General features: G+C 46.4%; 14 protein-coding genes across 14 annotated transcripts, besides 36 other annotated features; all 14 read right to left on the reverse strand.

Annotated features, from left to right (window-relative positions):
- Positions 1-100: part of a sequence feature (A-rich) that runs on past the window's edge.
- Positions 1-6,394: part of a sequence feature (heterozygous, Esmeraldo-like haplotype) that runs on past the window's edge.
- On the reverse strand, positions 161-1,378 carry Tc00.1047053508207.135 (hypothetical protein, conserved; the record flags this gene model as incomplete). Its single annotated transcript, XM_813345.1, has 1 exon — positions 161-1,378. One exon carries the CDS (start codon positions 1,376-1,378, stop codon positions 161-163), a length of 1,218 nt encoding a protein of 405 aa, XP_818438.1.
- Positions 1,402-1,437: a microsatellite.
- Positions 1,635-3,212, reverse strand: Tc00.1047053508207.140 (hypothetical protein, conserved; the record flags this gene model as incomplete). Its single annotated transcript, XM_813326.1, has 1 exon — positions 1,635-3,212. One exon carries the CDS (start codon positions 3,210-3,212, stop codon positions 1,635-1,637), a length of 1,578 nt encoding a protein of 525 aa, XP_818419.1.
- Positions 3,447-3,481: a sequence feature (A-rich).
- Positions 3,512-3,531: a microsatellite.
- On the reverse strand, positions 3,703-4,776 carry Tc00.1047053508207.150 (silent information regulator 2, putative; the record flags this gene model as incomplete). Its single annotated transcript, XM_813327.1, has 1 exon — positions 3,703-4,776. One exon carries the CDS (start codon positions 4,774-4,776, stop codon positions 3,703-3,705), a length of 1,074 nt encoding a protein of 357 aa, XP_818420.1.
- Positions 3,937-4,000: a microsatellite.
- Positions 4,855-4,924: a microsatellite.
- Positions 5,093-5,123: a sequence feature (AT_rich).
- On the reverse strand, positions 5,360-6,307 carry Tc00.1047053508207.160 (hypothetical protein, conserved; the record flags this gene model as incomplete). Its single annotated transcript, XM_813328.1, has 1 exon — positions 5,360-6,307. The coding sequence occupies one exon, from the start codon at positions 6,305-6,307 to the stop codon at positions 5,360-5,362; it is 948 nt and encodes a 315-aa protein (XP_818421.1).
- Positions 6,339-6,411: a sequence feature (A-rich).
- Positions 6,353-6,480: a microsatellite.
- Positions 6,395-6,578: a sequence feature (areas merged during assembly that could not be assigned to a particular haplotype. This can correspond to areas where the two haplotypes were merged or to regions with more than two copies in the genome that were merged during assembly.).
- Positions 6,579-6,770: a sequence feature (heterozygous, non-Esmeraldo-like haplotype).
- Tc00.1047053508207.170 (uncharacterized protein) lies at positions 6,640-8,139 on the reverse strand (the record flags this gene model as incomplete). The annotated part of the gene is made up of 1 exon (XM_813329.1): positions 6,640-8,139. The coding sequence occupies one exon, from the start codon at positions 8,137-8,139 to the stop codon at positions 6,640-6,642; it is 1,500 nt and encodes a 499-aa protein (XP_818422.1).
- Positions 6,771-7,275: a sequence feature (areas merged during assembly that could not be assigned to a particular haplotype. This can correspond to areas where the two haplotypes were merged or to regions with more than two copies in the genome that were merged during assembly.).
- Positions 7,276-24,930: a sequence feature (heterozygous, Esmeraldo-like haplotype).
- Positions 8,169-8,239: a sequence feature (A-rich).
- Positions 8,543-8,582: a sequence feature (AT_rich).
- Tc00.1047053508207.180 (hypothetical protein, conserved) lies at positions 8,882-9,442 on the reverse strand (the record flags this gene model as incomplete). Its single annotated transcript, XM_813330.1, has 1 exon — positions 8,882-9,442. The coding sequence occupies one exon, from the start codon at positions 9,440-9,442 to the stop codon at positions 8,882-8,884; it is 561 nt and encodes a 186-aa protein (XP_818423.1).
- Positions 9,699-9,759: a sequence feature (A-rich).
- On the reverse strand, positions 10,051-13,029 carry Tc00.1047053508207.190 (hypothetical protein, conserved; the record flags this gene model as incomplete). Its single annotated transcript, XM_813331.1, has 1 exon — positions 10,051-13,029. The coding sequence occupies one exon, from the start codon at positions 13,027-13,029 to the stop codon at positions 10,051-10,053; it is 2,979 nt and encodes a 992-aa protein (XP_818424.1).
- Positions 13,077-13,097: a microsatellite.
- Positions 13,103-13,130: a microsatellite.
- Positions 13,208-13,271: a sequence feature (A-rich).
- On the reverse strand, positions 13,350-15,473 carry Tc00.1047053508207.194 (hypothetical protein, conserved; the record flags this gene model as incomplete). The annotated part of the gene is made up of 1 exon (XM_813343.1): positions 13,350-15,473. The coding sequence occupies one exon, from the start codon at positions 15,471-15,473 to the stop codon at positions 13,350-13,352; it is 2,124 nt and encodes a 707-aa protein (XP_818436.1).
- Tc00.1047053508207.200 (small GTP-binding protein, putative) lies at positions 15,740-17,455 on the reverse strand (the record flags this gene model as incomplete). The annotated part of the gene is made up of 1 exon (XM_813332.1): positions 15,740-17,455. One exon carries the CDS (start codon positions 17,453-17,455, stop codon positions 15,740-15,742), a length of 1,716 nt encoding a protein of 571 aa, XP_818425.1.
- Positions 17,510-17,537: a microsatellite.
- Positions 17,622-17,663: a microsatellite.
- On the reverse strand, positions 17,756-18,352 carry Tc00.1047053508207.210 (hypothetical protein, conserved; the record flags this gene model as incomplete). The annotated part of the gene is made up of 1 exon (XM_813333.1): positions 17,756-18,352. The coding sequence occupies one exon, from the start codon at positions 18,350-18,352 to the stop codon at positions 17,756-17,758; it is 597 nt and encodes a 198-aa protein (XP_818426.1).
- Positions 18,376-18,428: a microsatellite.
- Tc00.1047053508207.220 (hypothetical protein, conserved) lies at positions 18,711-19,589 on the reverse strand (the record flags this gene model as incomplete). The annotated part of the gene is made up of 1 exon (XM_813334.1): positions 18,711-19,589. The coding sequence occupies one exon, from the start codon at positions 19,587-19,589 to the stop codon at positions 18,711-18,713; it is 879 nt and encodes a 292-aa protein (XP_818427.1).
- Positions 20,013-22,130, reverse strand: Tc00.1047053508207.230 (6-phosphofructo-2-kinase/fructose-2,6-biphosphatase, putative; the record flags this gene model as incomplete). The annotated part of the gene is made up of 1 exon (XM_813335.1): positions 20,013-22,130. One exon carries the CDS (start codon positions 22,128-22,130, stop codon positions 20,013-20,015), a length of 2,118 nt encoding a protein of 705 aa, XP_818428.1.
- Positions 22,181-22,200: a microsatellite.
- Positions 22,396-22,424: a sequence feature (AT_rich).
- Positions 22,612-22,632: a sequence feature (AT_rich).
- On the reverse strand, positions 22,690-23,583 carry Tc00.1047053508207.240 (C-1-tetrahydrofolate synthase, cytoplasmic, putative; the record flags this gene model as incomplete). Its single annotated transcript, XM_813336.1, has 1 exon — positions 22,690-23,583. The coding sequence occupies one exon, from the start codon at positions 23,581-23,583 to the stop codon at positions 22,690-22,692; it is 894 nt and encodes a 297-aa protein (XP_818429.1).
- Positions 23,895-23,927: a microsatellite.
- Positions 24,132-24,184: a microsatellite.
- Positions 24,478-24,520: a microsatellite.
- Positions 24,694-24,722: a sequence feature (AT_rich).
- Positions 24,808-24,838: a microsatellite.
- Positions 24,896-25,172: a mobile genetic element.
- Positions 24,931-25,045: a sequence feature (haploid, non-Esmeraldo-like haplotype).
- Positions 25,046-25,657: a sequence feature (areas merged during assembly that could not be assigned to a particular haplotype. This can correspond to areas where the two haplotypes were merged or to regions with more than two copies in the genome that were merged during assembly.).
- Tc00.1047053508207.250 (mitotic cyclin, putative) lies at positions 25,293-26,687 on the reverse strand (the record flags this gene model as incomplete). The annotated part of the gene is made up of 1 exon (XM_813337.1): positions 25,293-26,687. The coding sequence occupies one exon, from the start codon at positions 26,685-26,687 to the stop codon at positions 25,293-25,295; it is 1,395 nt and encodes a 464-aa protein (XP_818430.1).
- Positions 25,658-26,856: part of a sequence feature (heterozygous, Esmeraldo-like haplotype) that runs on past the window's edge.
- Positions 26,726-26,762: a sequence feature (AT_rich).

Here is a 26,856-nt window from a genome sequence, read left to right on the forward strand (position 1 = left end):
ATACACAAAGGGAAAAAAATAAAAAGAAAAATTGGGCAAGAATGCCACACTATAAATAAAAATAAAAACAAAAAGTTAGAAACAAGAAAAACAACGAAAAGGCACAACAATAAGCATGTAAACATATCTTGTGTGCACTCCCACCAAACCATAAACCTGTTCAAAAGGTCACACGTGTAGGAGCATTTTCTCGTATGAATGCGGTGGCCTCTTCACCATAAATAAAATCCTTTACCACTGCTACGTCGTCCAACTCTGGGCATGGAAAAAGAAGAATGGCAGCCACAGAACCCAGCTGTATCAGTTGCTCTCCAGTAATGTGATTACTGGAAAAGACACTAACTTTCCCTCCACCTTTCTTGACAAATTGAACAAGTGATAAATAAAACCGTCGTTCAACGGGACTGCTGGAACGAAATACGTTGTCACTTACCATCAGTCTTCCTATAGCTCCCAACATTGCCGCCTGGTAAACAATTTGTGGGGTGTATACACAACGATCCGGATCGCTGCTTATTGTGCTGTGAAAGCTTTGCCAAACGTTGATGTCTTCTCTGGCACGTGTAGAGCTCATTTCATTGGCGATGGCGGGGTCAGCAAAGGCCTTTCGAAGCGCATCATTTGTACAATCTGTAATCTTGAGAAGCACCACCTTGGACAAATTCTTATACATGACTCGTAGGGGTCCCGTCTCCGCATTTACAGTCGTAGACTCCATGTACTTAAAAAACTCCTCCCGAATATGACCGGGCGAACATATAAGAAGTATTTTTACCTTTTCAAAGTCGACATGCGTGCAAACCGCGTCTAACACTTGCTTAAAAAAACGCTGAATGCTCTTGTCTCTCGCCGTACCATCATTTTTGTGTTTTTTTGCTATGTTCACCTCCACCCTCGCCTTGGGGTGCATAAACGAGGGTGTAACCAGCAGCAAATTCGCCGTTCCATTATCCATAATCACGGCAGCAGTATCTGCCTTGGCCTCATTATCACAAGCCTCCTTCAGGCGTTCTTCCGCAATATCATCCCATTCCTTCTTGATGATAGTGATGTCTTGTGGTGGAAACGTAATAACCGACAACGTGTGGTGTGCGCCCAGCTTCACATGCTCATTCTCTGAGATGTTAATGCCATGTATACGGAGCTCCTCAGGGGAGAACTCCACCTGCTGCACCTCAACTTCCAGCGTAATAAAGCGCACCTCTGCCGCCTTTGTGCCTATTGACGTCTCCTTCGCCACTTTACGTCGCGTTCTTGCGCGAACACGATCACCGCAAAGCACAAAGTTGTACAGGTGCCACAAGTCCTCACTTGTGCCGACCGTTACTTTCACTTCCACCCCACCATCGAGGCGAACCCCTTTTCGTAAAAGACGCATCTAAAGAAGACTCACCACCCGTCAAAAAAAAAAAAAAAAAAAAAAAAAGAGGGAAAAAATCCAGCAGGAAAACAAACGACAAATCCGAACAATCACCACCACAAAATACCAAAAGCAAAATAAATAAATAATAGTCGGTACTTCTCCAGTGACAGCACCGCAAGAAAAAAAAAAAAAAGCAACTCCTCACGCAAAAAAAATTTAAAAAATACGCCTTTCATATCCAAAGAAACGTTTGCTTTTGTAGTGTGCCCCATCACGGAAAAAGTACGTAGGGTCGTATATGCTCATTCTCCAAGCAACGATCGGCCATGGCCAATATTTCTTTACCGCGTGTTGAAGACCAAAGCAGACCTTCAGGTCCAATGGTGCTGTAGACGTGACTTGGCAGACGTCGTTGCATCCTCCACGCAAAGACCGTTTCATTCATTGGGCCGCCAGTAAACTGTACCAATTCGCGAATCCGTCGCAGCAATGGGCCATGAAAGAGACAAAACGTGCCCGGTTTATTCCTCTTGAATGCCCCATAGGATTTAGTAAGCGGATTTCTACGTGGGCGCCGGTAGTAAAATGTCATGCCATGGTCAAGGTACACAAAAGTAGGATGATTCGGGTGAAGCATAAAAATATCGTTTTCATTTGAACCGATATGTGTCCCGCCCACCACAAAGTTATTCTTGTTTGGGGAACGGTCCATGTTCCCGACAAAGTAGTCAAACATACTTAGAGTAGCCAAGTGAAGAACGCCAGCGTAGTTCCGCTTGCGAACAAAATCAATCACGCGTTCTCCAGCAATGTTGTTTAGGTCAAAGAAGGCATGCCACGAGTCATTATGAGGCTCATACGGAATGCGCATCACGCTACTCAAAAAATGTCCCACGTCAGCAATTTTAAGTTGAATAGATACACCAATACATTCATCACCATTTACAGAACGTTCCAGGTAACGTTTCTCACGGACATAATCAAATAGATCCTTCTTCACCCACTCCTTATAGTTATTTACTCCTGACGTCCGAAAGAATTCCTCATTGGTCTCCACAACATCTTTATATTTTGCCACGGAGTCCTCTATCATTGAAATTGGCAAACATGCCCAGCCAGTGGGCGGTACACGATACGTCAGCAAAAGACGATCTGCATGAAATGTCGCCACCTCTCCCACTGCTTCTAAAGGAAAGGGTCGTTGTGGTACTTTAATGATTGTTTCCAATGGTTGTTCGATAAAACCCCCATCTGCAACGCAAATGGGATTAAAAACAATACTAAATTTGATGGTTCGCTGATCCTTGGTCTGTGCAATTGGCACCAATTCCTTCCAGTTGGAAGTGTTTGTGAGGAAATTAATGCAGCGTTGGTCTTGACGGGGGTTAAAAGGCACTGAGAGCATATCACACCCTGTGAAATCCTTCACTGCCCTGTGTCTCATGTAGCGATTTTTCATATCATGTGGTTTGACTCCTAAAGATGTGAGTCGTGCACAGCTTATATTCGTGACTTTCCACTCGTCCAGTGACCCCTCGTGACTTAGCATCATAACAGGCCCCCAGTGTTTCTGCAAAACGACGCCCTCGAGGAGACTATCGATGCCGCCTGTAAAGCCCCAATACGCACTATCCTCCTCATACACGGCACTCTTGTGAAACAAAGTGTCCCCCACGACGTCGATGGTCTCCACATCAGTCTCCCTGTCATGAGGCAACGCACTGCCGCTCCTATCGTTCCGGGATGTCCAAAAGTAAACAAACAACGCCGTAAAGAAAAAAAGAAAACGTATTATGTTTTTCCGATGAGAAATCTGCCTCGAACGCATGGGCACCCTGATGCTCTTCATATTTATCTTGCCTCTCCCCTCACTTTCCACCGGTACCCCCTTTCTTTTTTTTTTTTTTTCTTGTTTCCTTATTTGCCTCCCTTGGCTGTGGTTGCAAGTGATCTTGTTTCACACGGTATATTCCTGCGCCAGATCCCGTTGTGAGACCCCCAAGAGCATACGAGATATCGAAGCAAACCCGAGTCAAGCAGCAATCAATTTTTTTTCCTTTATAGGCAGAAAATATTATTACATAAAGGAAAAAAAAAAAAAAAAGAAATGAAATAAAATTCACATCATTCATGACAACAGTAGCAACAGGGGGGGGGGGGGGGGGGGGAAAGATCGGTATTAACAATATGAATAATAATCACAACCTTGAGTTCTGCCCATTCAACTCAACTTCACCCTTTTTATCCCTTTCTTTTTCATTATGCATCGTTATTCGTAAAATCATTAAATGGTTGAAGGATTAATTCTTTTCAAATCTTTATTTCAGCCGCTTTTCCTCTTATTTTCGGTCTGTCTGTGTGTACATGTGTGTGTGATGCGTGTTGCCGCTCTCACAAGCACCATAACTCTCTCGCTTCTTCTCACCCTCACGCACGGCCAACGCCAACCGCTCGCCAAGCCCCATCGCCTCCGCCAGACGCCGCACTGAGAGCTGGCAGTCGCCTGGAAAAAATATATCGCGACTAATCCCCCCTGCGTCGGCAGTATGATTTGCGAACTGACCGTAACCGTCGCTACTACTACTGCTGCTACTACTACTGCTGCTGCTGTGACTGTTGCCGCTATGGTTTCTGCTGAATGAATTTAGAGTCGGCACATCCGTGGGGAAGCGAAACATGGCACCTCCGACACGCTCCAAATTAAACAGTACTCGCGGTACATCTGGCCGTACCCTAACCGCAAGCTCCGCAAAAGGATGGACTTGAAGTGACGTTCCCATGATAAGAAGCAGCTCCACCTCTGTTATTTCCGCAAAAACATTAAAAAATGCATCTGGGAGACTTTCTCCAAAAAATACAACGTCCGGTTTCACAACACCCCCACACCTATCACAATGCGGCACCTTCCCCTCCCTGGACTCACGGCTCGCTAATTCAATGTCGTATGGGGAACGACACTCAATGCACGAGGCGGTTGAAAAAGACCCGTGCGCCTCCACAAGAAACGACATTGGAAGACCCGAAGCCCGTTCCAATCCATCGATGTTCTGTGTACAGCAACGCAACAGTCGTCCCTCATCGGCTAATAGTTTTATAAAATGATGCACAAGTGTCGGCCAGAAATGACCGGGCCAAAGGTCCATCTCACGCACAATACTGTAAAAGACATCTGGGCGCTCTCGCAAGAGCGTAAGTGAAAAAGCATCGGTCGGTGAGTTTAGATTGTACTTCCCCAGTCTTGCGTATATGCCCGTGTGAGGGCTGCGGAAGTCAGGAATTCCCGCCGCGACGCTTATGCCAGCTCCAGCCATGACAAGAATCTTCGTCACGTTGTTCCGCTCAATGTAGCGGGCAAGTGCCTCAAAGCTTGGTTCCCCAACTACGTGCAAAAAGTTGGCGTTATCTTGATTCATTGGGAAGAAGTAATCCACCTGGCCGCCAACTGCAGAAACAGTAAAAATACACAAAATAAGATATAAAAACAGAAAAGATATGCACGCACACACATATACATGTATATGCTACATATATGTTGTATATACGTATATATTATGTATGTATCTGGATAATTCACAAACAAACAAAAAAAAAAAAGAAACCCAAATGCGTCAATGACAGAATAAATGAAAAAAATAATACTCAAAAAATTTCTTTTGCTTGTCGTTTCCTCCTCTTCGTCGTTTAGAGTTCAACGTATCCTCTCTTATTTTTATCCATCTTTTTTGAACGATAAATTAATATATATACATATATATATAAACGGACTGCCGTGTAATCAGCGTCACTTTTTTTTCTTTTCCTCTACTTCTCATTGTAGGATGCGCACACGTAGACATAACGCACATGTAACGACGGCGCCACACTATGACCTTTGCTTCCTCTCAGGAAGAAAAGGGAAGTGGTGGGTTCCTGCTCCCCACCCCAGGAATAAATAAAACGAAATAAATGGAATAAATCCTCACGCCTCTTCTCACTGCACGCATGTGTCACTCACCCTCACAGAAAAGGCATCACTCCTCGCTCAACTACAAGTTCGTTGTGGTCAAGACACCACGAGTGAGGGACATTGGGATCCGTCTCCATCACAAAGCCGGCGTGACCCTCACAGGCAACCTTCACCTCCTGCGCATGATGCGGCGGTGCCCACCTGTCGCTTGTGACGTAGAAGAACACCATGCGATCCTCCACGGCCTTCATAAGTGGTCTGTCAATTTCACGTACCTGACGTAACTCCTGCCGGGCCATAAAAAAACAATTCCAGAGAATATTTGGGTTCAAGTGTCGCGTCATTAGTCTCCGAAGAGGCGGACTTACGGAAGGCGCGTACCAACGCAAAAACATTGAAACCACCGCCTTAGGCATAAGTAATAGCAACATCACACAGTACGTAAATAAACTGTATATCACCGCATGACTACAGAGAAAAAAAAGCCGTTTTCCATTCGGTGAATTCTGCGCATTTGAAAGTAAACCACAAAGGGAAAAACAACGTTTTATGCATGGAAAACGCGTTAACATCTGCATTGCAACAAAGGCTCCAATACTGTGGCCACCAATGTAAATGTGTTTTCCATACCATTTCAGCGTATAGGGAGTAAGAACGGCTCGCAAAAAATGCTCCGCCGTTTCTACCTGATCCTGTAAATCAAATACCCTACCGTTATTTTGGTCGACAAAACTGTGACCGGCAAAGCCCATCACAAGAACGTCTAAACGTCGTAAAGTCATGAGTTCCACAAAACGTTCGTAGAAATGCACTAAGCCCGGATTGCCCGGAAAAAGAATAAACAGCTTCCGGTGTGGACTTGGCGGTCGCCGCATCGCTTCTGTGCAAGATGTCTCGCAAAGGTAATCAAGAAGATTCGGGCAACTTTGAAGAACCTCCACCACGGAAAATGGCTGGCTTGGGCACTGCCATGTCACAATGGCGTTTGGAAGAGACATGAAATAAACTATCTAATCCCTTGACTGTTGTAAAGAATAAAACATAATAAATAAATAAAGAGTATATAAACCAACAACAAGAAGACAAAAAAAAAAAAAAAAAAGGTACATTCATGCAACAAATGAATCTGTATGAAAAACTTGATGCAAGAATATATAAATATATAAATAAAGAGACTGCCATCGGAGGTGATAAAGAAAGAGAGAGAAAAGCCTCAACAATTCCCAAATGATTATGCAGCTACAAAAACAACACACACGCAAAACTCTCACAATGGTCCAGTCCGCAAAAAAAAAAAAAAAGACAGAGAAGAGGAGATGACACCCGTGGCCTACTGCAACGCATGCGTCTTCCGCTGCAACGCATGCGTCTTCCGCTGCAACGCCACATATTTAAGATGTTGCAGGCCTGATTCGGAAAGACGCGAAGGATCAGGAATCCGTCCATTCGTCTCCATTAAACGAAGTATATGAGCAACCCGGTCGTTCGTCCCCGCAGACGGATAAGATTCCGACTCGGAGATGCTCTCATCAACTTTTCGATTTCGTTCTTCAACTCGCAGCTCAACAGAAGGGCCTGTTGCATCGTCCCTCAACGTGCACTCATTCGCTAGTGGTGAAAGACCCGCCACAAGTTGCTTCTGATATTCATGCAACTGCTCATGACGATCCTCCAGGGCACGTTGAAGCTCCCGTTGCTGGCGTTTGAGAGCGGCGATGTCGTTGTTCGGGCGTCCCTCAGCAGAATTTACCCCTGCCCCGTCTCTTCTTCCGCCTTTTGCGGCCCTGTCCAAATCCAGGGCTGGAGAGTAGAGGTGAATAAGATACTTTGCCAGGTGTTCATAGCGTGGTGGGCATTTCCTGTCGGCAGACAACCCTTGATGGACGCCTGTAGCCGGCCATGGCCTTACAACTAACTGTTCCCCGACAAGTTTGATCTCAACGCGGCGGTCAATAAAATAGTCTCCACTGGCGCCCAGCCGTCGGATTGTCACGGGAAACGGAAATTCAAGATCATTGAGCAGCCGAACAACAGCCATATCAATCGCATCAACCTTGCCAGACGAATCCCCCGTAACGTGGTAACGCACACGGTGACAGGCAACCACACCGCGGAAAATGCGAATGGCTTCTGCAAGACCGCTGGATGGATACTGCTGAAACTCCACCGCCGTCTTGTGTGATTTACGGCCTCCAAGATAAATGTCATTAAAAGCCAAGGTAGATCTTTTCTGCATCTCCTGTGCAGCAAAACAATCCTCATGCTTACTCAAGTAGGCAGCCTTCAGAGATTTAAGACCCTCTGTAAGAGCTTCTAATTCATCGGACATGTCGTTCTCTTCCACTTGAAGCTGGAGTCCCGTGCAGTTTTGCTCAGTTACTTTTTCACGTAATGCTGCATTCGCTGCTGTCAAATCATCTACCCTTGTCTGGAGCTTCTGTATTTCCCTTTCCATGGCAAGCAACTTGTCCAGGTTGGGTACTTGAGGACGCTGCTCTTCCGCTGCAGCCACATTGATGCGGCTCACATCAAACCCCAATAAACGCAGGGTGCTTACATCTTCTGCGGACCAATTTGTTGTCGCCACTGGACCGCCATCACTCGCCTGCAGTTTGCGATGCAGTCGCCTCGCATCATTGGCAAGATCCTCCAAGTACTGTGCCATCAGCGTTAACTCCCTGCTATTCTCGGGGGACTCTTCTTCTCTGGTGGCGGCATCTGCACGAGCAGCAGCCGCTTCAATCTCGTACTGGCGGATAATGACGCTGAATGAACGCTCCGTGATGGGAAAGTACTCGTCCACCCTCATAACCCCATCGTCACTGGACATGTAGCAGGGAGAGCTACGGTTTTATCTACAGACAAAAAGAGAGAAACAACCCAAATAAAACGACAACAACAACAATAACAAAAAAAAAGAAAAAGAAAGAATGATGGTGTCAAGCAGTCTTTTGTGTCACACAGTCCCCACTTTCATTTATTTACAGTCATGCGCTCCGCAATCCGAGGGAAGGACACATCCATTGTGGTGGTGTGGTCACGTACAGAAATAATAGAAACAGCTTCAAATAGGGCGGTGGCAAATGACGTTGCGGTGTATTCCAGCAACACCCCACGCAACCCTCTATTTTTAGGTTATTTCTTTCCTTCTCTTTGGCTCTCCCCTCTTCCTGGTTGCCAAATTTACCTGCTCCAGAGGCCTCTCTCAGGTGTTAGGGCAAAGTTACACACACAAAAAAAAAATTAATAATAAATAAATAAATTTAAATAATAGACACGCATCTTTACCACACCAGCAACTAGAATTGACGTCCTCCTGTTTCTTCTACAACCCACCACAATTCCTGACCGTCGTGTCGCCTTAATAATTCTTCCGTTTCGCCTTTTTTTTTTTTTTTAAAGCTAAATATCATGCTTTTTGTATATATGCTCCTAGACAATTTCCCCTCTTCGTTGTATCGCTTCTATTGCCGCCTGTCTCCCACTAAATTAGCTCGCCATATATATGTACATGCGCAAACGCACACGCATACACGGAGTCAAGAAAAACAAAAAAAAAATCGGTGCGAGAATCAATCGGCAGTAACTTCACTGCTGATGGGACGACGAGCGACTCTGATGCCGGGGTAAGTCTTGAATAGGTCGACAAAGTACTGCACCACCTTTTCGCAGAAATCACTCTTGTGCAGCCACACCTCTACCCGCAATGACTCCGGATACACATTGCCAGGTTTATGTGCAATGCGCACAACATCGGCGACACATTCAGATTCCGTTACACTTCGCAAGTGTTCCCCCATGACAGCTGCGAGCACCAACACCACAGCCTGTTCACTCTGCGCCTTTGTCCGCGTAAAGACACAGACACGATCGCCTTCAGGAAAGTTCTCAAAGTATGGTTCTACCTTGTTGCGGGCAAAGACCAAGTTGTCATCTGACGGCAGCAACACAAGCGAAGGGAAGGAATTGATGGTGGCGTACAATTCCTCGGCTGTCGTCACCCAGTCCAGTTCCTTTGGCTTTTGCTGCTCATCAAAGTCCTTTCCCTTCTTCTTTTGTCGGACAAATGGAAAATACGTGACGAACCAGCGATCCTTCAGTGGGTGCGGCTGCGAAGACGTCTGTGCGCTCATCGCCTCCCCTCTCTCCTATAAATGCCTTCGGATCCTTATTCCTACTACAATTGTGTTAACAGCTCCCTCTTTATGATTCGGCGCAAATGAAACTTCTGTGATGCAGATACTTGTTTGTTTGTGTGCACGCAATTTTGTGCACTTCCCTAACCCTGGTCTGCCCCTATTTTAGTCCCACCCTAAACCCTAATCTAACGAACACACGCACAAACACGCACACACCGACGCAGCTGAAAGAGAGTGCAATGTATGCGTGAAAAAGACTGAAAGAGAAAACAAATAAGACAAAACGAAAACAACAAAAAAAAAAGTAAAAATTTCGTCTTCCATAATGTTCGAATGCCGCCTTTCACATGCTCTTTTTTTCTGTTCTCTTATTCCTTCTCATCTGCCCTCTCTCTCTCTCTCTATCCTTTCCCTTGTGTTTATGCGTGTCCGTATCGTTCTTGTGACAGCCGGCTGCAAAACGCAAACGCCAGAACCTTCAGCAAAATAACAACGACAACAAAAAGAATTAAAAAGAAAAAGAAATGTGGCTGGCACCCACTTCCTCCTCCTTCGGTTTCATCTGCAGTTTGTAATTATGAGTAAACGCACTATGATAAATCTCACGCCTCCCGCAATCCATAAAACAAATGCTGCAAAACTTTCCGGATGCAGCGCCCGTGGTGGTGAATCACAGCCTCGTGATCATCGTCAGCCCCTGCGGCACCGCGATAACTACACATGGCTTCTGCCATTCTCTGCAAAAGTTCAACATCAACGTCGCTGAGGGCCGCCAGAATGCCCATCGTTTCAAGAGTTCCTGCTACATTTGACAACATCGAGGCACACGCAGCCTTTGCCATCTCATGCGGTGCGTGTCGAAAGACATCAACGCAGAGAGCGCACGTTGCGGCAAGTGACACACGAGGATATGTGGCAATCGCGTAATGGCCAATGAGATGCAGGGCGGCAACCTGCACGACGGGACCGTGCTGAGGCCCACACAACTCGACAAGAATATCGTAAAGAGTGCACTTTCTCTCCAGTTTGCAATAATCGTCAATGTTTCTCAGTGTGCGTCCCTCCTCGTCGTAATCGCACAGACCCAAAAGGATATCAAGTAACCGCACCTTCATACGGCCGATTTGCGGCGGCGTCACGGCATTCTTAACACCTGGAAGGACTGAGCACAGTTCCATTGGGCTGTTCTCCTCCACGCCAAGGAGACCCACCACAAGGCGTGCCACAAATGAAGAATCTACGGAGTCCAAACGCGCAAGAGACCACCACACAACCGTTTTGCACGCAGCCACAGCCGCACACGCGTCATCCACCTCAATAAGCACTCTAAAAAGCAGCCACAAAGCGGTTTGCACAACACCCCTGCCCTCCACAGAGTCGCTGAATGGATTTCCATTCAGTTTCTTCTTATCAGCTGTCAAAAGCTTTCGGTGGAGACAAGAAGCAGCCTGCTCTGCAATACGTGCGAGTGCCAGGAGATGGACCACAAGCGATGCCGTTGACTTCATGTCAAGGCTTTCCTCAAGCAGCCGCACGATGCCTCGACATTCAACAAATGTAGCATCGTCCACATCCGCATCGGAGTCGTATTGCTGTACTGCAGCAATACAGTTCTCCAGCGTCGTTGTGGCTTCGGTATTAACAACTGCATCATGTAAGGCATTCACCAAAGATAAGAGCCTCTGCGCCTGAGAAATAAACAAGCGTGCTGCCTTCTGCCTTTCTATATTTGTCGTATATTGTGCAAAGACAGTGCGAATGACATTAACGGAAAGAATACGGGGAATCAATAGCATTGCCCAATGCCAGCATGCGTATGATATTGTCACTACCGTGGACAGGACTTCACATATACGATCAAGGGTAACACACGTCCCAAACAATTCATCCGAAGTCAGAGTAAGGCACATTTCTTCTACCATATGTGCCAACATAATATCTTCATTATCGTTATCTGAATTCATCTCCAATTCATTCTCTGCAAACAGAAATGCAGCCGATTTTAAGCATCTCTTTTCTTCTACGTGAGCAGCAGTTGCCATTGCAGCACGCTGTTGGCACATCGTTGCCGCCGCCATTAGTAACTTACATATGGCATCCTTTGGAATACTGTCGTGCAATAAAAGACGCTGCAAACCACGTATGCGCATGACACTTGAAGAGGCATGTTCGGGATCCACAATCACCTTCGCCTGGACTCGGTCCACCGAGTAAGACCCACGAACAGGCATAAATGCACCTCGCACAAAGATATGCGCCAGTGTTTCAAACTGCGCCGATAATTCCCATAAAGTCCCTAACACTTTTTGAAGAAGCGCACAGTGTTGCACTGGAAGGGTATCCGCAAGCGCAAGCAACTCCAGTATTCCAGGCGAAAGTGGTTCCAGAGTGAGCAACAATGCCCTTGGTGATGGACCGAGCGTGGAACCCCGCGCAAGCACTGAGAGACGGCGTAGTGCAAATAAAATCTCATCTGTATCAGCTTTAGCAGCCACGCGTAAGGTGAGGACGCAAAATGCGGGTGTGAGAAGGTACCTATTGTAAAGGCAGAAGCATTTGTAGCTGCGGGCAAAAAGCGATTTGTCCTCGCTCCGAGGCATTAAATGCAACGTGGCGTTAAAAATGGTGGCAATCCCCAAATGCAGTCTTTCCTGAATTGTTTCACGCTTTAAAAAACGTTTTTCTTGATTAATCTTCTGCTGCTGCAAAAAGTGGGATGAACGAATTTGCACTCGCTCCTCATCTGGAGTCAAGGAAGTCTCGGTATCACACGCCATGAGGTCAACCAGTTGTACAGAGAGCAGAAGCGCCTGCTCATCCAATCCTAGACATTCCGTGTATGTAACGCTGCCTTCTTTTAAAAGCCACGCACGCCGAAGTGGAGTAGAAAAAAGGGATGCGATGTGTCGAGCAGCATCCACCGTCATGCCGTCCTCCACGCGGTCATTAAGTAACAGCACACGAACCACCCCCACGACGCCATCATGAAGCGTCAGCATGACACCGTTGAGAAGGCTGGAGACAAGGGTCTTCTTTTGAAGAAATCGAGGTGTATTAAAAAGACCCTCCCCGACTTGGTTCTGCGATGCACCATTTACCAACGCATGATTGCCTTGAAGAAGAAGAGGATAAAGCGCCTGGACGATACGAGGTGTCCGGCATACCTGAGAAAAACAAAAATAAAGCAACAGCTCTGTGCAGAACCGCCGCACATGCAGATCCACGTAGAACTCAGATTTGAGAACATTACATTTCTCAAGACGCGGAAGAAGTACGACAGACACCGCACGGTTCAAAAAAAAGGACTCATCCGAAAGAAACAGCAAGGCCGCAAACACCTCCTGAAGATAGTATTGTTCAATGAGAAGGCGTGCATCATTATCATTATCACCATCCAATTGAGGTACGGGAGTTGTATTAGAAGAAGATGTGGCGGGGAACCAGTGCTCCAACAGCTGTAAAAGCTGCTCAAAGATGGCCGCTTCAATCCTCGGGGCGTCGTCAAAAAATGCACTGCGCAAAAGACATCGTAGCTTCTCTGCCTTTCCGGCCACCTCTTCAAGACGAGACAGCGACAACATGTGAGTACCTGAGGATGTAAAATTGTATAAATACGCCTCCCCACCACCAACAACAACAACAACAACAAAAAAGTTTTTTTTATTTTTTTTTTTTTTTTTTTGGTTTAAACAAAAGAATCAAATAAATAAAACAGATAAATAAATGAAAGTACAATGTGTTTTTTGCAAAGGGGGGGAGAAAAAAAAAAAAAAAAAAACTAAAAGAGAACAACAACCAAAAAGAAATAAAGAACAAAAATAAATATGTTCCTTTTTTTTTTTTTTTTTTGATTTTCTATCGACGCATAGAAATGTTTTCTTTGTTTTTGTTGGGCTCATGTTCAGTTTTCCTCAGAAACTGCGGCTGTGGTCATCATAAGCGCGAGTCCTCCAGCCCACGCCTTGGGTGTGCATTCGAGTTCCGCGACGCTCCACATCTTCCCTTCATTCGCAGCATCCGGTGGCATCTCATGAACTGTGAGTGCAAACACCTCCTCGCCGTACTCCAGCCGACTAAGGATTGTTAACAGGGCTCGCCACTGGAGGTAGTTGTTGGCCACTCCTCCGGGCGGCAACGCGCAGCCCTGCCGACGGCACTCCACCACAGCCCGAAAGTACTTGTCATTCCGCAACCATTGAGCAGAAACAAAAACATCTCGCACAAGGCGTGGAAACCCAACGAGAGATGCAAGAGGGATATTCGTAGGCTCGCGTCGCAGGAGAAACTCCAACAACGACTCCTGATCGCCCCAGTTGGACGGGAGGAAGGCAGCAGCAAATTTCTTCATTCCATCCACCGAGTAGCGCGCCACAGATATTAGCTCCAAAAGAGCAGCCAGACACTGCAATGGCCATACAAACATGTTGCTTACAAAGGCACACGTCGAACCCTCTCGTGGGAGAAACGATCCACAGTCAAAGCACAGTCGCACCCCACGCGCAACATCGGCGTCACCACACGCATTTCCTGTCTTTTCTAACATCAGTGCCGACACACAGTTCCTCAACGCTTCCTCCTCATCTTCCTTTTGCTGTGACTGCCGCTCACCGCCACTGCCATTTTCACCGTCACTCGAATTATTTTGTTCAATCATGGCCTCCAATCCAGGCAATGAAGGCGCCTTCCCCTCAAGAAGTGGAAACAATACGTGTGTAACCACCTCGTAGCACTCTACGGCATCCTCGACGCCACAATCGACATGACCATCACGCACACGTCGTAGCGCCTTAAGTGCAATATCTTTAATAACTGTAAAAAGTGCATAGTTCGGAAAAATAGCCTTGAAACCGTTTTTTGCGCTGTCACGAAGAAGAAACCAGTCCGCATCCTCACCCACATCCACCACGCGCAGAACCTGATCCCGCCAGTGAGCGCTTACGGCGCACCATCCCACACTTAGTGCGGTCTCACGGACTTCAGCACGGGTAGCATCAAAAACAGCCCGTTTTTCCGCCACAAGACGACGCAAAGACTCCAATTGTTTCTTCTGCCATTCCAACAACTCGTCATTCCGCGCGGGGGAAGTGGTTAGGCGCTCAAACATCTCATCGTCCCGCCCAAGAATGTCCCACAACGAGAACCGGACAAAGGGTGACAAATTTTGCAGTGACCCAAAGGTATCAAGATGGCGCCCAAGTACCACAAGGGAGCGGTAGCGCAGCTCCTCGTCGACGAGGACGTCCTCCATTCCGGAGGAAGTCGCCTTCTTTGGATGAGAAAAGATGCGATTTTCGTCGAGTGGAGGACGACGCTTCCTTGGTTCAATCAACTGAACATCCGTGTTGATCTCTGAATGTGGGTGAGGAGAGGGAAGCTGCACGACACTTCCCAAACGCGGCAAGCGATGTTGCTCCTCGGTTCGACGATCCCCTTCGTAACGTGGCAAAACGCTTAGTTTATGTGATGTTCGCTCCTGGTACGAATACGCGTGAGGATCGGCGTTCTTCCGCATATTCGCAACTAGTAACGACTCCTCGGCACTCTCCTCTTCAGGGAACCCAAACACGTCAAGTACCTGTAAAAACGCATGACAAAGGTCACGTCCTGTCATGTCTGCAGCAACCAATGATGAGAAACGCTCCAACATGGCATTGACGTGAGAATGAAAAACCCTACCAAGCTTCTCCTGCTCTATGGCGCTCAGCGTTGCTGTCTCAGCCTCCCAAAAGGATACTAGACGTGATTTCAATGCATAAATCATATTTTGGCGCACATCCCTTAACCGCTCTATAGCAAGAACGCCGCACGTGTAATGCAAATGTTTTAGCATACAGGTATATAACACCACGCTCACGTCACTCCAAATGAATACACCCAAAGGCCGTGTTGGTTCACACGACGCCTCACTCTCAATGCTGGAAACGTCACGCGCCTCATTTTCCACCACTTTTTTGTTACCATTGTTGGCGGTGTTGTCTGCGTCTTCCGTGCTCGAGAGCGAGCGTGTGCGCTTTCTTTTGCGCATTTATTGAACGTCCACGTATCCTTCTGTTTTTGTTTTATTTTATTTTTGACTTCCGTCCAGCGTGTCGTTTCCTTTACCCTCCAAAAAAAAAAAAAAAGGAGAAAAGAGAATACAAGACATTCAGATGGCTTTAATTAAAAAAACACCGCCGTCCATAACAGCTGCAAGAACCAAAACAAAACAAAAAATACCACAATTATACGATCAGTAACAAAGCACACACAGATACACACACACAGACAATTCACTGCATTGCATCGCTAAACTTAAATGTAGTCGGGGTTAGAGTCCTTTACTTCCTGAATAAGACGGATGGGAACCCCACGAAAGTCAAACTCCTCCACAATTGTATTTTTCATCATTTCCTGAAGTGCCTTTGGCAATGTGTTTTCATCATTCTTCGTCTGCAAATGAAGCAAGAAGGTCGGTGGACGTGTATTTACCTGCGTGATGCGTCCTACACGGGCAACGTGGTATGGAATGATAACAGACTTCTCCATCTTGCGCCAGAGACGTGTCAGCTCCGCACGGCGCACACGTTTGTTCCATGTATCATAAAGTAATAATGCCTGGTCCATAAGTAGAGTGAGATTCAGTCCTGTGTGAGCAGAGACAACGACAGCGTTGCTATATTTTACCTCTCGTACCTGTCGCTTGATTTTAAAGTCAATAGCCTCTGCGGTTGCACTCTGATCCAGAACCGCATCCCACTTGTTGGCACACAGTAAAAAAGGTCGACCCTCTGCGGCAACAGAATGTAACACAGCCATATCATACTTGTTCGGGTGGCCCTCTGTGGCATCAAAAACAACAATCACCACATGAGCGTAGCGAATCTCATTTACTGAAAGGTCATGAATACGGCCAATAAAATCACGGTCGGCACGGAATCGATGTCTTGTCAGACCAGCAGTATCAATGAGTTTCACTTTACGTCCCTTATAGATACATGATAGCTCTACCGGATCACGTGTGGAATTTTTCTCATCGACAGCACGGCTGCGCTCAAAGCCCACTAAACGATTGATTAAACTTGATTTGCCACTATTCGTTCTCCCTACCAACGCTATACGAATAAAGCGATCTGCGCAGTTGCGGTCACGTATCTCCTCCATGGCGGACTCATCCCCCTGCATGGCAAGGTCTTCAATGTCCCAGTCATTTTCCACCTTTTGCATAGAGTGGATGTGGTACAATGGCTCCAACACGGCTGCAAGCATTTCCATCCCCGATTTGCGTCGTGCGGAGAATGGAATGGCATTGCCTAGTCCGAGTCCATTGTATCGCTCAAGAACTCGGTCCTCTTCGTCTAACGGAACGAGATCCATCTTGTTCACCAACACAAATGTTGGCATACATTTGAGTTGCAGGTAATGAATGAGATCAAACTCAGCTGAATGCAAATCCTCGTCAACGGATGTAACAAAAATGGCAGCATCCGCCGTCTCCACGGTACGAAATGCCTCCTCCACCAGTTTTCCGTTCACCATACCCGGCGTGTCAATGATGGTGAAGTGCATTCCCTCCAGTTGGGCATGGCCCTCCACCGAGTCACGCGTGATGCCGTCAAAGTCACGGACAATGTTTTTCCGATTTGGCATCGTCGGATCTTCGCTCAGTAAATTAAAAAGGGACGACTTGCCGCTGTTCATGCGGCCAACAATTGCCACTCGAAGCCGCTGGTCGCCCAGGAGCTTCACTACCGGTTGCCAACCCGCGACACGCTTTCGCTGATCGTCGGTGCGATTACTGTCCGGTAGAGCGGGCGAGATGTCATTTAGAACGCCGCCCGAACGCCGCACCTGTTCGCGCCAGTCCGAGCTAAGGCCATGTCGGATTTGTCTATTCAAAGGCAATGCAAACTGAGAACTTTTCATTGCATTATTTGCAGCGGCAGTACTGTTGGTGCTCGGTGGCGTGGCTGTGGTAAGAAACACTACGCCACTGCTACGCAAGGCATTCACAATGCAAAATCGCCTCATCCGTTGCGGCCCACTCCCCTCCCTCCTTTTTATGTTGTATATTTATACGGGGAGAAAGATAAGATAAGAAAAGAAAAGAAAATTTATAGCCGCATAGTAAAAAAAAACGACCTGCAATTACACTTTCAACAAATAATTTGAAAAAAAATTCTGCAAAAAAAACATGTTTTTTTTTTTTTTTTCATTGATTTTTTTCTTTTTTTTTTTTAGATGATAAAAAAGTTGTATTCCCGCAAAATGCATGTGCTTTGAGACGCCGCAAGCACCACCCCCTCATTTGTCCTCTTCTCAAAGATATTTTCACGAAACATATTCAACAAGAAGGTCATCTACCATCTTGCGAACTCCCTCATTTTTTGCTGTGCTAAGGCACTTGTTGCGAATGTATTCAACGTTGTCTGTCTGCAGCGGATGTGCCGCCAAAACCATTTTCACCAGTTCCTCATTTACCACCGATTTATTCAGTTGCGCTCGTAAAACGGCACGAACAGGACGTCGATCTGCCGGGTCGTAGCATTTATTTGCAATAAAGGCACGCACGGCGTCCACGTTCTCCCGCTCACAGGCAATTAAGAAGAGATGCTTCAGATGATATTGCTCAATGGTGCGCTTGCAATCCTGCATTAATTCAAAAATAGGAACAATTGGTATCAAATGGCTGCAAAGCACAGCGGTTGCTATGAGAACAGCCAGCTGCTGGTCGTTTGCAAACTTGGCAAAACGGTAAATCGTCGCGGTATCCCACTGTCGTTGCACAAGTTCAACGTAAATGTTTTCATCCATGCAGGCGTTGTTGAGCTCAGCCTCGTGTGCGTCAAGAAATCCCATCAGGCCATCGGTGTCATGATTATAAATGTAACGGTGCAATGAAGCATTCAAAGATTGTTTCTGTCCCATTGGTGTTCCACAACTAATTCTCTTCTGTACGTATGTATGTCTGCCGGTCGGTCTGTCTGTCTGTCTGTTTGTGTGTGTTCGATAAAACGGCTTGGATCCAGTTCTTCTTCTTGTTTCTTGACAGAATGCGGAAAACTCGTTTAATTACTCTGCGAGCTTAACAGCAGAAGAATCAAAGGAAACAAGAAGAAAAACAAAATGAATTCTCGGAAGAAAAAAAAAAAAAAAACAGAGTGTGAGAGATTTTGCGTGTATTCGTTTACAGAAGTCAAAATCACGGTAACAAAAATCATTCATCAAGCGCTTCTCGTTTTCCCCTTTCTTCTTGTTTTTTTTTCCCCTTTTCCTTTTCTCTCGTTTACTTGCAATAATTTATGTTTACACGTGATAAAAGTGTCGGAATGGAGGCTATAAGCGGGCCGTACTTCGCGGAGTTCTCATACAAATCAAACAGCGGCGCGGCAACCAGTTCCACGTCACGCTGCGCCACAGTCAGCAGCATCTGCGGTGGAAGGTGCACGAGAAAAACGGTGCGCACCTCCTTCACATCGCTCTCCGCCACATGTGCCGGGACATACGGATACATAAAAGGATCAAAGTGTGGCCTGTACCACCGCCCAAGTGCCTCACCGACCCGAAAGGACGATGATGACGGCGCTACCGCCAAATTGTGCGATGCACCCACCTCAACCACCGTCTCGGACGACTCGTTCTCCGCCGTCCGTGACGCCATCAAACTCTTTTTCTCATTCAACAGGTCCCTGCCAAGTTTTCGCAGCAGGCATATCTCCTCCGGCTCGCCTTTCCTGCAGCGGCCACCAGGCAAAAAAAATACCGCCAAGTTATTTGTGTTTGTCGCCGGCAGCACGCGTGAATGCGCTGACGCCTTTGTGTTCGCGTGCCGCAGCAAAAGAACATGCGGGTGGTCGTGGACATGCACAAGAAGAACACCCTCAACCGAGTGCACGCACTGCTCCTCGCGACAGCGCGCCTTGAGGCTCATGAGTTTTTCAAGTGGCGTCTTTAGTCGCCGTTCCACGGATTGAGAGGCATTGCCGCCAGCGTCACGGCGTTTATTCGCGGCGCCACCGCCACCACCGCTGTTTTCATTCATATTACCGCTACTATTAGTATTATTGGTGCCCCGCACCACCGCCTGCATGACTCTCATCAGGGAAGGATCTTGCAGCAGGTATGCCCCAAACGGGAACACATCAATCTTCGCCTTGAGCGACATTCAATGGCCTTGCAGACAGCTGAACTACCAACCACAATCCAACAGAAAGACTTGAAGAAACAAAAACAAAAAACAAAGTCAACGAAAAACCAAGAAGGAGGAAAAAACACAAAAGCCCATGCACATTTCACGTGCGATTACGGGTGACACAAACCACAGTTGACCAAAAGCGGTGTATTCACAGCGTACGCTTCCTTCGCATTCAGAGCCGAGACAACTCTAGACACCTCCTCCTCCTTCCCGTTCCTGTTTGTTCTTGCTGTTGTAACCCCATTTTGTTGTCTCAAAAAACACATAATTACACTTACACACAAAAAAAAAAAAAAACGGAAACAGAGAGGCAGGCAGAGACATATACACACACATTTTATCGGTTGATCTGCTGTGGCAAATGTTATTCCCTTCTCATCACCGCATCCTCCATCACTTCTTACCAGACCTACAAAAAATATTCAGGCTACTTTGCTGCGTTGCCTTCGTCACCTTCCCGGTGCGACGGTGTTGGATTCGGTCCACCTCCTTTGAGAGATCGATGGTCTCCGCGACGCGGTTAAAGCCCACCAGGCGAATTTTAATGACACTCTCAAAAGGAATATCAATCTTGTATGCATCTTGTGGAGCCACAAAGTCATCATTCTCGGAAACAAAGTAGGAATAAAGACCCTGCAGCAGCTGAAGGTGTGAGACCACAAGAACAGGCTCGGTGCTCGCCTGAATGTCATGAATATGAGGCTCAAGTCGTGCATTGTAGAGCTGATGGACACATTCTCCATTTGGCCACGCTGTGTGGTATGGATCTGCCTGCATATGAAGCAATGTACTTGGCATTGCCTTGCGAACATCAGAAAGTAACTGTCCATCACAGTCACCATGGTTCAGACTGTCAAGTGTGGGAAAGTACGCCACGCGACAGTTCAGTTTCGGTTCCCTACTTTGCGCAGCAGAGGCGCTGCTGCGTTGAAGTACACTCTGCTCCTCAAAGTATTGCACTGTTTCTATACATCGAAGGGCACAACTACTCATCACTGTAAACGATTTCATTTGTAATTCCCCTTGAAAATACTCAAAAAGCGCCTCACTATACGCCTGTCCACGCTCTGTCAGTCGCGAATTTCCGCCTATACGACCGGCAATCAAGTCAACATATTCCCCAGCACGCGTGAGGTAAAGATTGCTAGGTGCGTGGTTTAAGTTATGTAGCATGTACGACAGTCGTGAAGGCATCCATCCAGAGATGTTATTTAGTGCAAATGTTGTCTGGTCCTCAATAAGAATATACGTGAGATCCCTGTCGGTGGTGGGACTCAGGGATTTGTATAGAGCATTCAGACGTTCAATCCGTGCATAATACTGATCGACAAAGCTTTGTGTGGCCCCAGGATTTATTTCCTTCTTGCGGTTCACGTTTAGGCGCACAATCTCCGAATTGTTGTTCACAACCTCCACGAATATCACACGGTTCGGCCGTATGAGGCCCGTTTCTCGAATCGCGCTCATCAATGCCATGCGACGCAACGGACTGCAGTTCGTGCCATTCAGCACCGCCACGCCGTCGGTTTCGGCTATAAATTGTGTCATGTCTTTTGCAATGGCAGCGGCAATACGACGCTCCACCTCCGCCGCACTCAAAGCCGTAGATACGGCGCCACCTTCTTCAAGTTTCCCTTTGTATGTAGAGCGTATAAAAATCCTGCTTTGTAGCCCATTCCACTTGAAGTAACGCTGAATCTGCCTCGCGATGTATGTCTTCCCCCTACCAGGGAGACCTACCATGATGACAATAAGACTTCCCATCATTGGTTGGGGAATCTGTGAAAAGTCCGGATGCGCAGACATGATGGGGCTATCAAGCAAAAAACTATCCGGCTTGCCACAAGCGTCCAGTTCATGACCATGTGCCTGAGAGTGTCTCAGTAGAAGCTGCACAACTTCCCTGCGATTATTCTCCCCCGCCAGCCTAAAAGGCGTCTTGTCATCCTTGTCCAAAAGCGTCGGGTCAGCCCCAAACTCAAGAAGTAATCTAACCACCTGGACATGACCCAGAGCGCTGGCTATGTGGAGTGGGGTCTGTTCGTCGTAATCCCTGCAGTCCGTGTCCGCGCCGCTCTCAAGAAGTAGACGCACACCCACGCTGTCGCCAGATGCAGCCAAGTGGCAAAGCTCAACTGAGAGCATCTTTGCGACGGCAGGATCCATGTCCTCCTGCGGTGCTGAGGTCCATGGCGTGTCATCGGCATCCTCGGTTGACTGCAGGGAACGCAAACGAGTTTCGATTTTTGCAATTTCCTCCTGAATGGCCGCCATTCGCTCAAAGCTGCTCGGTTTTGCCGTCTGTTCGCCACCTCCGCGAGTCCCTAAAGTCGCAGGCATCACAGGCATTGTTGTTGGCACCCAACAGTAAATTATTACCGACACAAAAAAATGAATTACCCCCGTACACAGAGAGACTGCACACACACACAAAAAAAAAAAAAAAAAAAGTAAAGCAGCAAAAGTGACATGAATAACAGAGCAAATAAGAAAACTCATCGTCGCATGCATATAAAAAGATGCGGACACATCTTCCTTCAGAAAAAGTTCTAGAGATGACAATATATATATATATATATATGTTTATTTCCCTACTTCCTTCTTGTTTACCCATCAAACCACCAGCCATTCAATAGGAACGCACACAGCCATACGTGTAATAAATAAACAAAAATAGACACACTACTTTAATTGAAACACCCCACAAAAGAAAAAATATATATATCCTCCATTGTCTACGGTCGCAGCCCCCCCAAAAAAAACTCTACTAGTTATCATTATTATTATTATTTTTTTTTTTTTTTTCAAATTGCATTGCCTCATCACATAGACAAACACAGGGACACATTCAATATACCATCGACAGGAGATGCGACTATGCGTGGTTCCATTTTGCAGATAACCCCGCATAATTCGTTCCTTTGCCGAAATGGTTCACGGAGAGAAATAGAAACTCCAACAAATAAAGGGCCGCCCTCCGTCTTTGTTCTTGAAAAAAAAAAATAATAATAATGATAAAGTAAAGTCTTGTACATAGCCCACTTTAGCTGAGATTTCTTTCACTCATCCCTCAGGTTTGACTAAGACTCCTCTTGAAGCCTGCAAGAGTGTTCTTTAGCAGCATTGCGATCGTCATTGGACCAACACCACCAGGCACTGGGGTAATCCAGCCAGCACGCTTTTGCGCCTCCTCAAAGCACACATCGCCGGCAATTCGATATCCCGCCTTTTTGGAAGAGTCGTCCACAGGAGTTGTGCCCACATCAATGACTGCAGCGCCTTCCCTAATCCATTCACCCCGCACAAACCCTGGCTTCCCCATGGCTGCTACAACTATATGGGACGACCGGACAACATCAATCAAATCCGCAAGCGGCGTGGCGGAGTGGACGACGGTAACAGTTGCATTATGTGCTGTTAGTAATGCGGCGACTGGGGCACCCACAATGTTGCTGCGTCCAAGAACCACAGCGCGTTTCCCTGCCATCGTGACACCACTTCGCTTCAGTAGCTCAATCACACCAGCAGGGGTGCATGGCACGAAGAGAGGCTCGCACCCTTTGGTGTGCAGCAGCCCCACATTAACGGGAAGCAACGCATCGGAATCCTTCTCTGGGGATATTTTCTTCAGCACGGCGTCCTGATCAATATGGTCTGGCAGAGGCAGCTGCACAATGATGCCGTGGCAGTCCGCATTTTGATCAAGTTTTTCAACCTCTGCTTGAAGTTCCTCCTGCGTCACGTCCGCAGGAAGCTCAACATTGAAGGTTACAAACCCGCACTCCTCCGCCGCCTTTTTCTTCAGCCGCACGTAAGTCTGAGAATCCTTTCGCTCGCCGCAAATGATAGCCGAAATCCCTGGCCGCCTGCCATACTTCGCCCACAGTTGTTCCACCTCTGACTTCATCTCCGCCCGTATCGTCTCGGCAATCGCTTTGCCATCAATCACTACGGCCCCCGACATGTCAATTCGGTTAATGTTAAGAAGAAAAAGAAAAAAAAAGACGCGACGACCCAAAATGTACACCGATATATTTATTTATGTTCGTATACGATAAAACCCTCTTAACAGCTCCAAGGCTTCTTCTGTGCTGACAATTTATGATGTAGCCTTGGATTTTTAACAAAATAAACTACCAGACACACGAAAAAGAGAAGAAACCCACCATATACTCGATCAATGGAGTTAACAGGCAGTGAGTGCAAGGAAGCATGCATATAAATAAATAAAACACTGAAAATAAATGGCCGCAACGGGAAAAGAAAGTAAACACGTTTTTTTTTTTTTTTTTCTTTTTTTTTTTTTTTAAGCTCTCTCTCTCTCTCTCTAACTGCATATATACACGTGCACGTGTGTATACATATCTGTATAAAAACAACAGAGTTAAAAGAATATCCATAAAAATAAAAGAAAAGGCGCACCGTTGACTTTGGTATAGCGCCACGCAACACTTTGCCCTTTGAACGGTTGCTGCTATCGCTGCTTCTGTCATACAACACACACAAAAATAAAAATAAATAATAATAAATAAACAAATAAATAATAATAAATAATAAATAAATAATTATTAAACCCATGCATCACGATGCGTATACGCAATAATGTAAATGGCAATGTGGAATAGCATCAACATGTTTTTTTGTTTTTTTTTTTCTGCACTTCAATTCATGTCCTTAAATACACCTGCGGAAGGCAAGTATGGGGAAGGGGGGAATATACACGTACACGTACATGCATGCATGCATAATATCAGCATTAAGAAATCAAAACGAAAAGAAAAAAAAAAACATTTCTGTAAGCATCGTACCACTTCCCGTCTCTCCATGGCTCCAAAACGCACAACAAATAAAAAGTCATAAAACAAAAAAAAAAAAAATGATCATAAAAAAAAAAAAAAAAACAGGTGGTATTGCAGAAAAAAGTAGGATGAGTGAGGGGGGGGGGGGGGAAAGACAATAAAATAAAATAAAAAACAAGCATCTATGTACCCAATATATAAAATTATATACATGGATTTTTATACAAAATCATATATTTATCTGCAGTCGGCTCCAAAAAAAAAAAAAGCAGGACATATATATATATATTATATTATATATAAAGCGGGAGCGGTGGGTGGTGGGTGGTGCATCTGCACCGCAGTGATATGTATCTAGTTTATAAGAAAAATAGTAATAATAAAACAACATACATATGTATATGTTTATATATATATATAACAGATCATCCTTAACGACACCTTTCTATTCTATGACACACACAAACACACACAATTCCTTGGCGCAGCCGGTCACCTCAATTTGGTGCCAGGGTCTAGTACTCTCTTGCCAGAAAGGAAGATAAGTAAGTGCCTGCTGCCCATGCTTCAAATCCGATGGGTAGTAGTTGCTAATTAGTTTTACGGGACGGAAGGGCAAAAGATGAGGCCATTCTATAATGGCTGCCCGCGGGGTAAGGTTATTCCTTGCTGCTGAATTCCTTCGTACGCTTACCAGAGCTGCACATTGGAGGTGTGTGTAGTTATTACGACTGGTAAGAATAGAAACACACACACAAACACAATTTCTCTCTCGCCTGTACATCCACGTCACCTCCAAAAAAATTCTCGCCCATCCCCCGCAAAAGAAATGTCTCTTCTCCCTTCCGTCTCTCCGTGGTTCTATAAGAGTTCCCTAATTGCCCTCGCAGTCCTCAGTTCCTATCAACTCTGACAGTTTCAACTTGCTCACCTCGTGGTAGACGCCTCTGGAAAAGATATCGTGCACGCCTCCGGATCCCACGGCTGGATTGCGACTCAATGCAGCCCTTATCAGCGGTAGGAGCGACAGCACTTCCTCACACGGTCGTCCGGTTGGGATATCGAAGCATACACGGCTCATGTAAACAGCGGCTGCGGCAAGTGAAGAGAGTTTGTACTGTCGATAATGCGTGCGAATAGCCAGAGTAGCAAGCACGTACAGAAGACAACTGCGCTGCGCCTCAATTGGAGCGGTGTCTTGCTGCAGAAGAATCCCCATACCCACCGCACTGAGCGTTGGCAAGACCACATCAAATCCAACTTGGGCAAACAGTTGGCACTCCGTAGCGACCAACATCTCAACTGTAAAGTGGTCTGCACCGTAACGGACTAATGCGTGAAGTGAAGCCGGAAAAATCTCCTCCTGCTTCGATGCCAGCAGTAATGCGGCACAACCCACAAGGTGAAGTCGCTCACGCTTTACCGCAACCTTTGCCAAATAACGGTCAACAATAGCCACAGCGAGGAAGAATGTCTCCAACTTCAAATTCAACGCCATGGTGACTTGAAGCAGCCATTCCGCGTGAAGCTCACGCATCGAAAGCGTCACCTCACGTTGGACCGACGAGATCAGTGAAGCATGCGGGGGCTCATCTCCCATCGCAATCAAGTCGTCCAGCATGAAGTTATAGTAACGAAAATCAAATGGAACTGCACCGTCTCCGGGTGCACGTATGCCAAGCACCGCATGACAGAGCGATTTAGCGCTCGATTCATGAACAAACATGACATCCTCCAGCCTCTGTCTCGAGCATGGGCCCAACTCCTGCGCATACTGCATCATAAACTGAATAAAATCTGGCTCGTCCAAAAGCATTGCAAGCGAGAGCCAACATTTAAAATCACTCAAGGCATACTCAAAACCCGTGCAGAGTTCACGGCGTCGAAGGTACAAAACCTCCAGTACGCGGTAGCTCAATGGAGCATCACTAAGAACAAACTCCAATCTTTCCCTAGTCTCCTCAGAGGCAGAAAGGAAAAGGCGTAAAAGCTCATGCTGAAGAAGCTGACGACGCCCCTCTGCGCTGTTGTCACAAAGAAGCTCAACGCGCGATAACGCATTCTGCAAACCCCTTCGCACCTCATCATAATTCAGCTGAGTGGAAGTGTCAGACCTGCCGCTTGCCACCTGCCGTGCCATCTGTTGTTCTGTTTTGCCTCCTAAAGTCTGTTGTGGTCGCGGCAGGTAAAACCCCTTTCCATTAGAAAAAAATTCCAAATTGATGTCTATTGTCCGCAGGCTGTTGTTGCCATTGCTGCTAAGATTCATTTTTGAAGTATTTTATGTATGTGTGATCTATGATTTTCTTTTAAAATAATAATAAAAAAAAAATGTTTTTATTATCCTTCTGCCGTAGTTGTTGCTGCTGCTGCGTCTGCTTGAAAACAAACAACACGCACGCACGCAACAAAATAAATAAATTTAGCTCCTATGAATA

The sequence above is a fragment of the Trypanosoma cruzi genome, genomic scaffold, assembly GCF_000209065.1.
Source record: "Trypanosoma cruzi strain CL Brener 1047053516721 genomic scaffold, whole genome shotgun sequence".
Lineage (NCBI taxonomy): Eukaryota > Euglenozoa > Kinetoplastea > Trypanosomatida > Trypanosomatidae > Trypanosoma > Trypanosoma cruzi.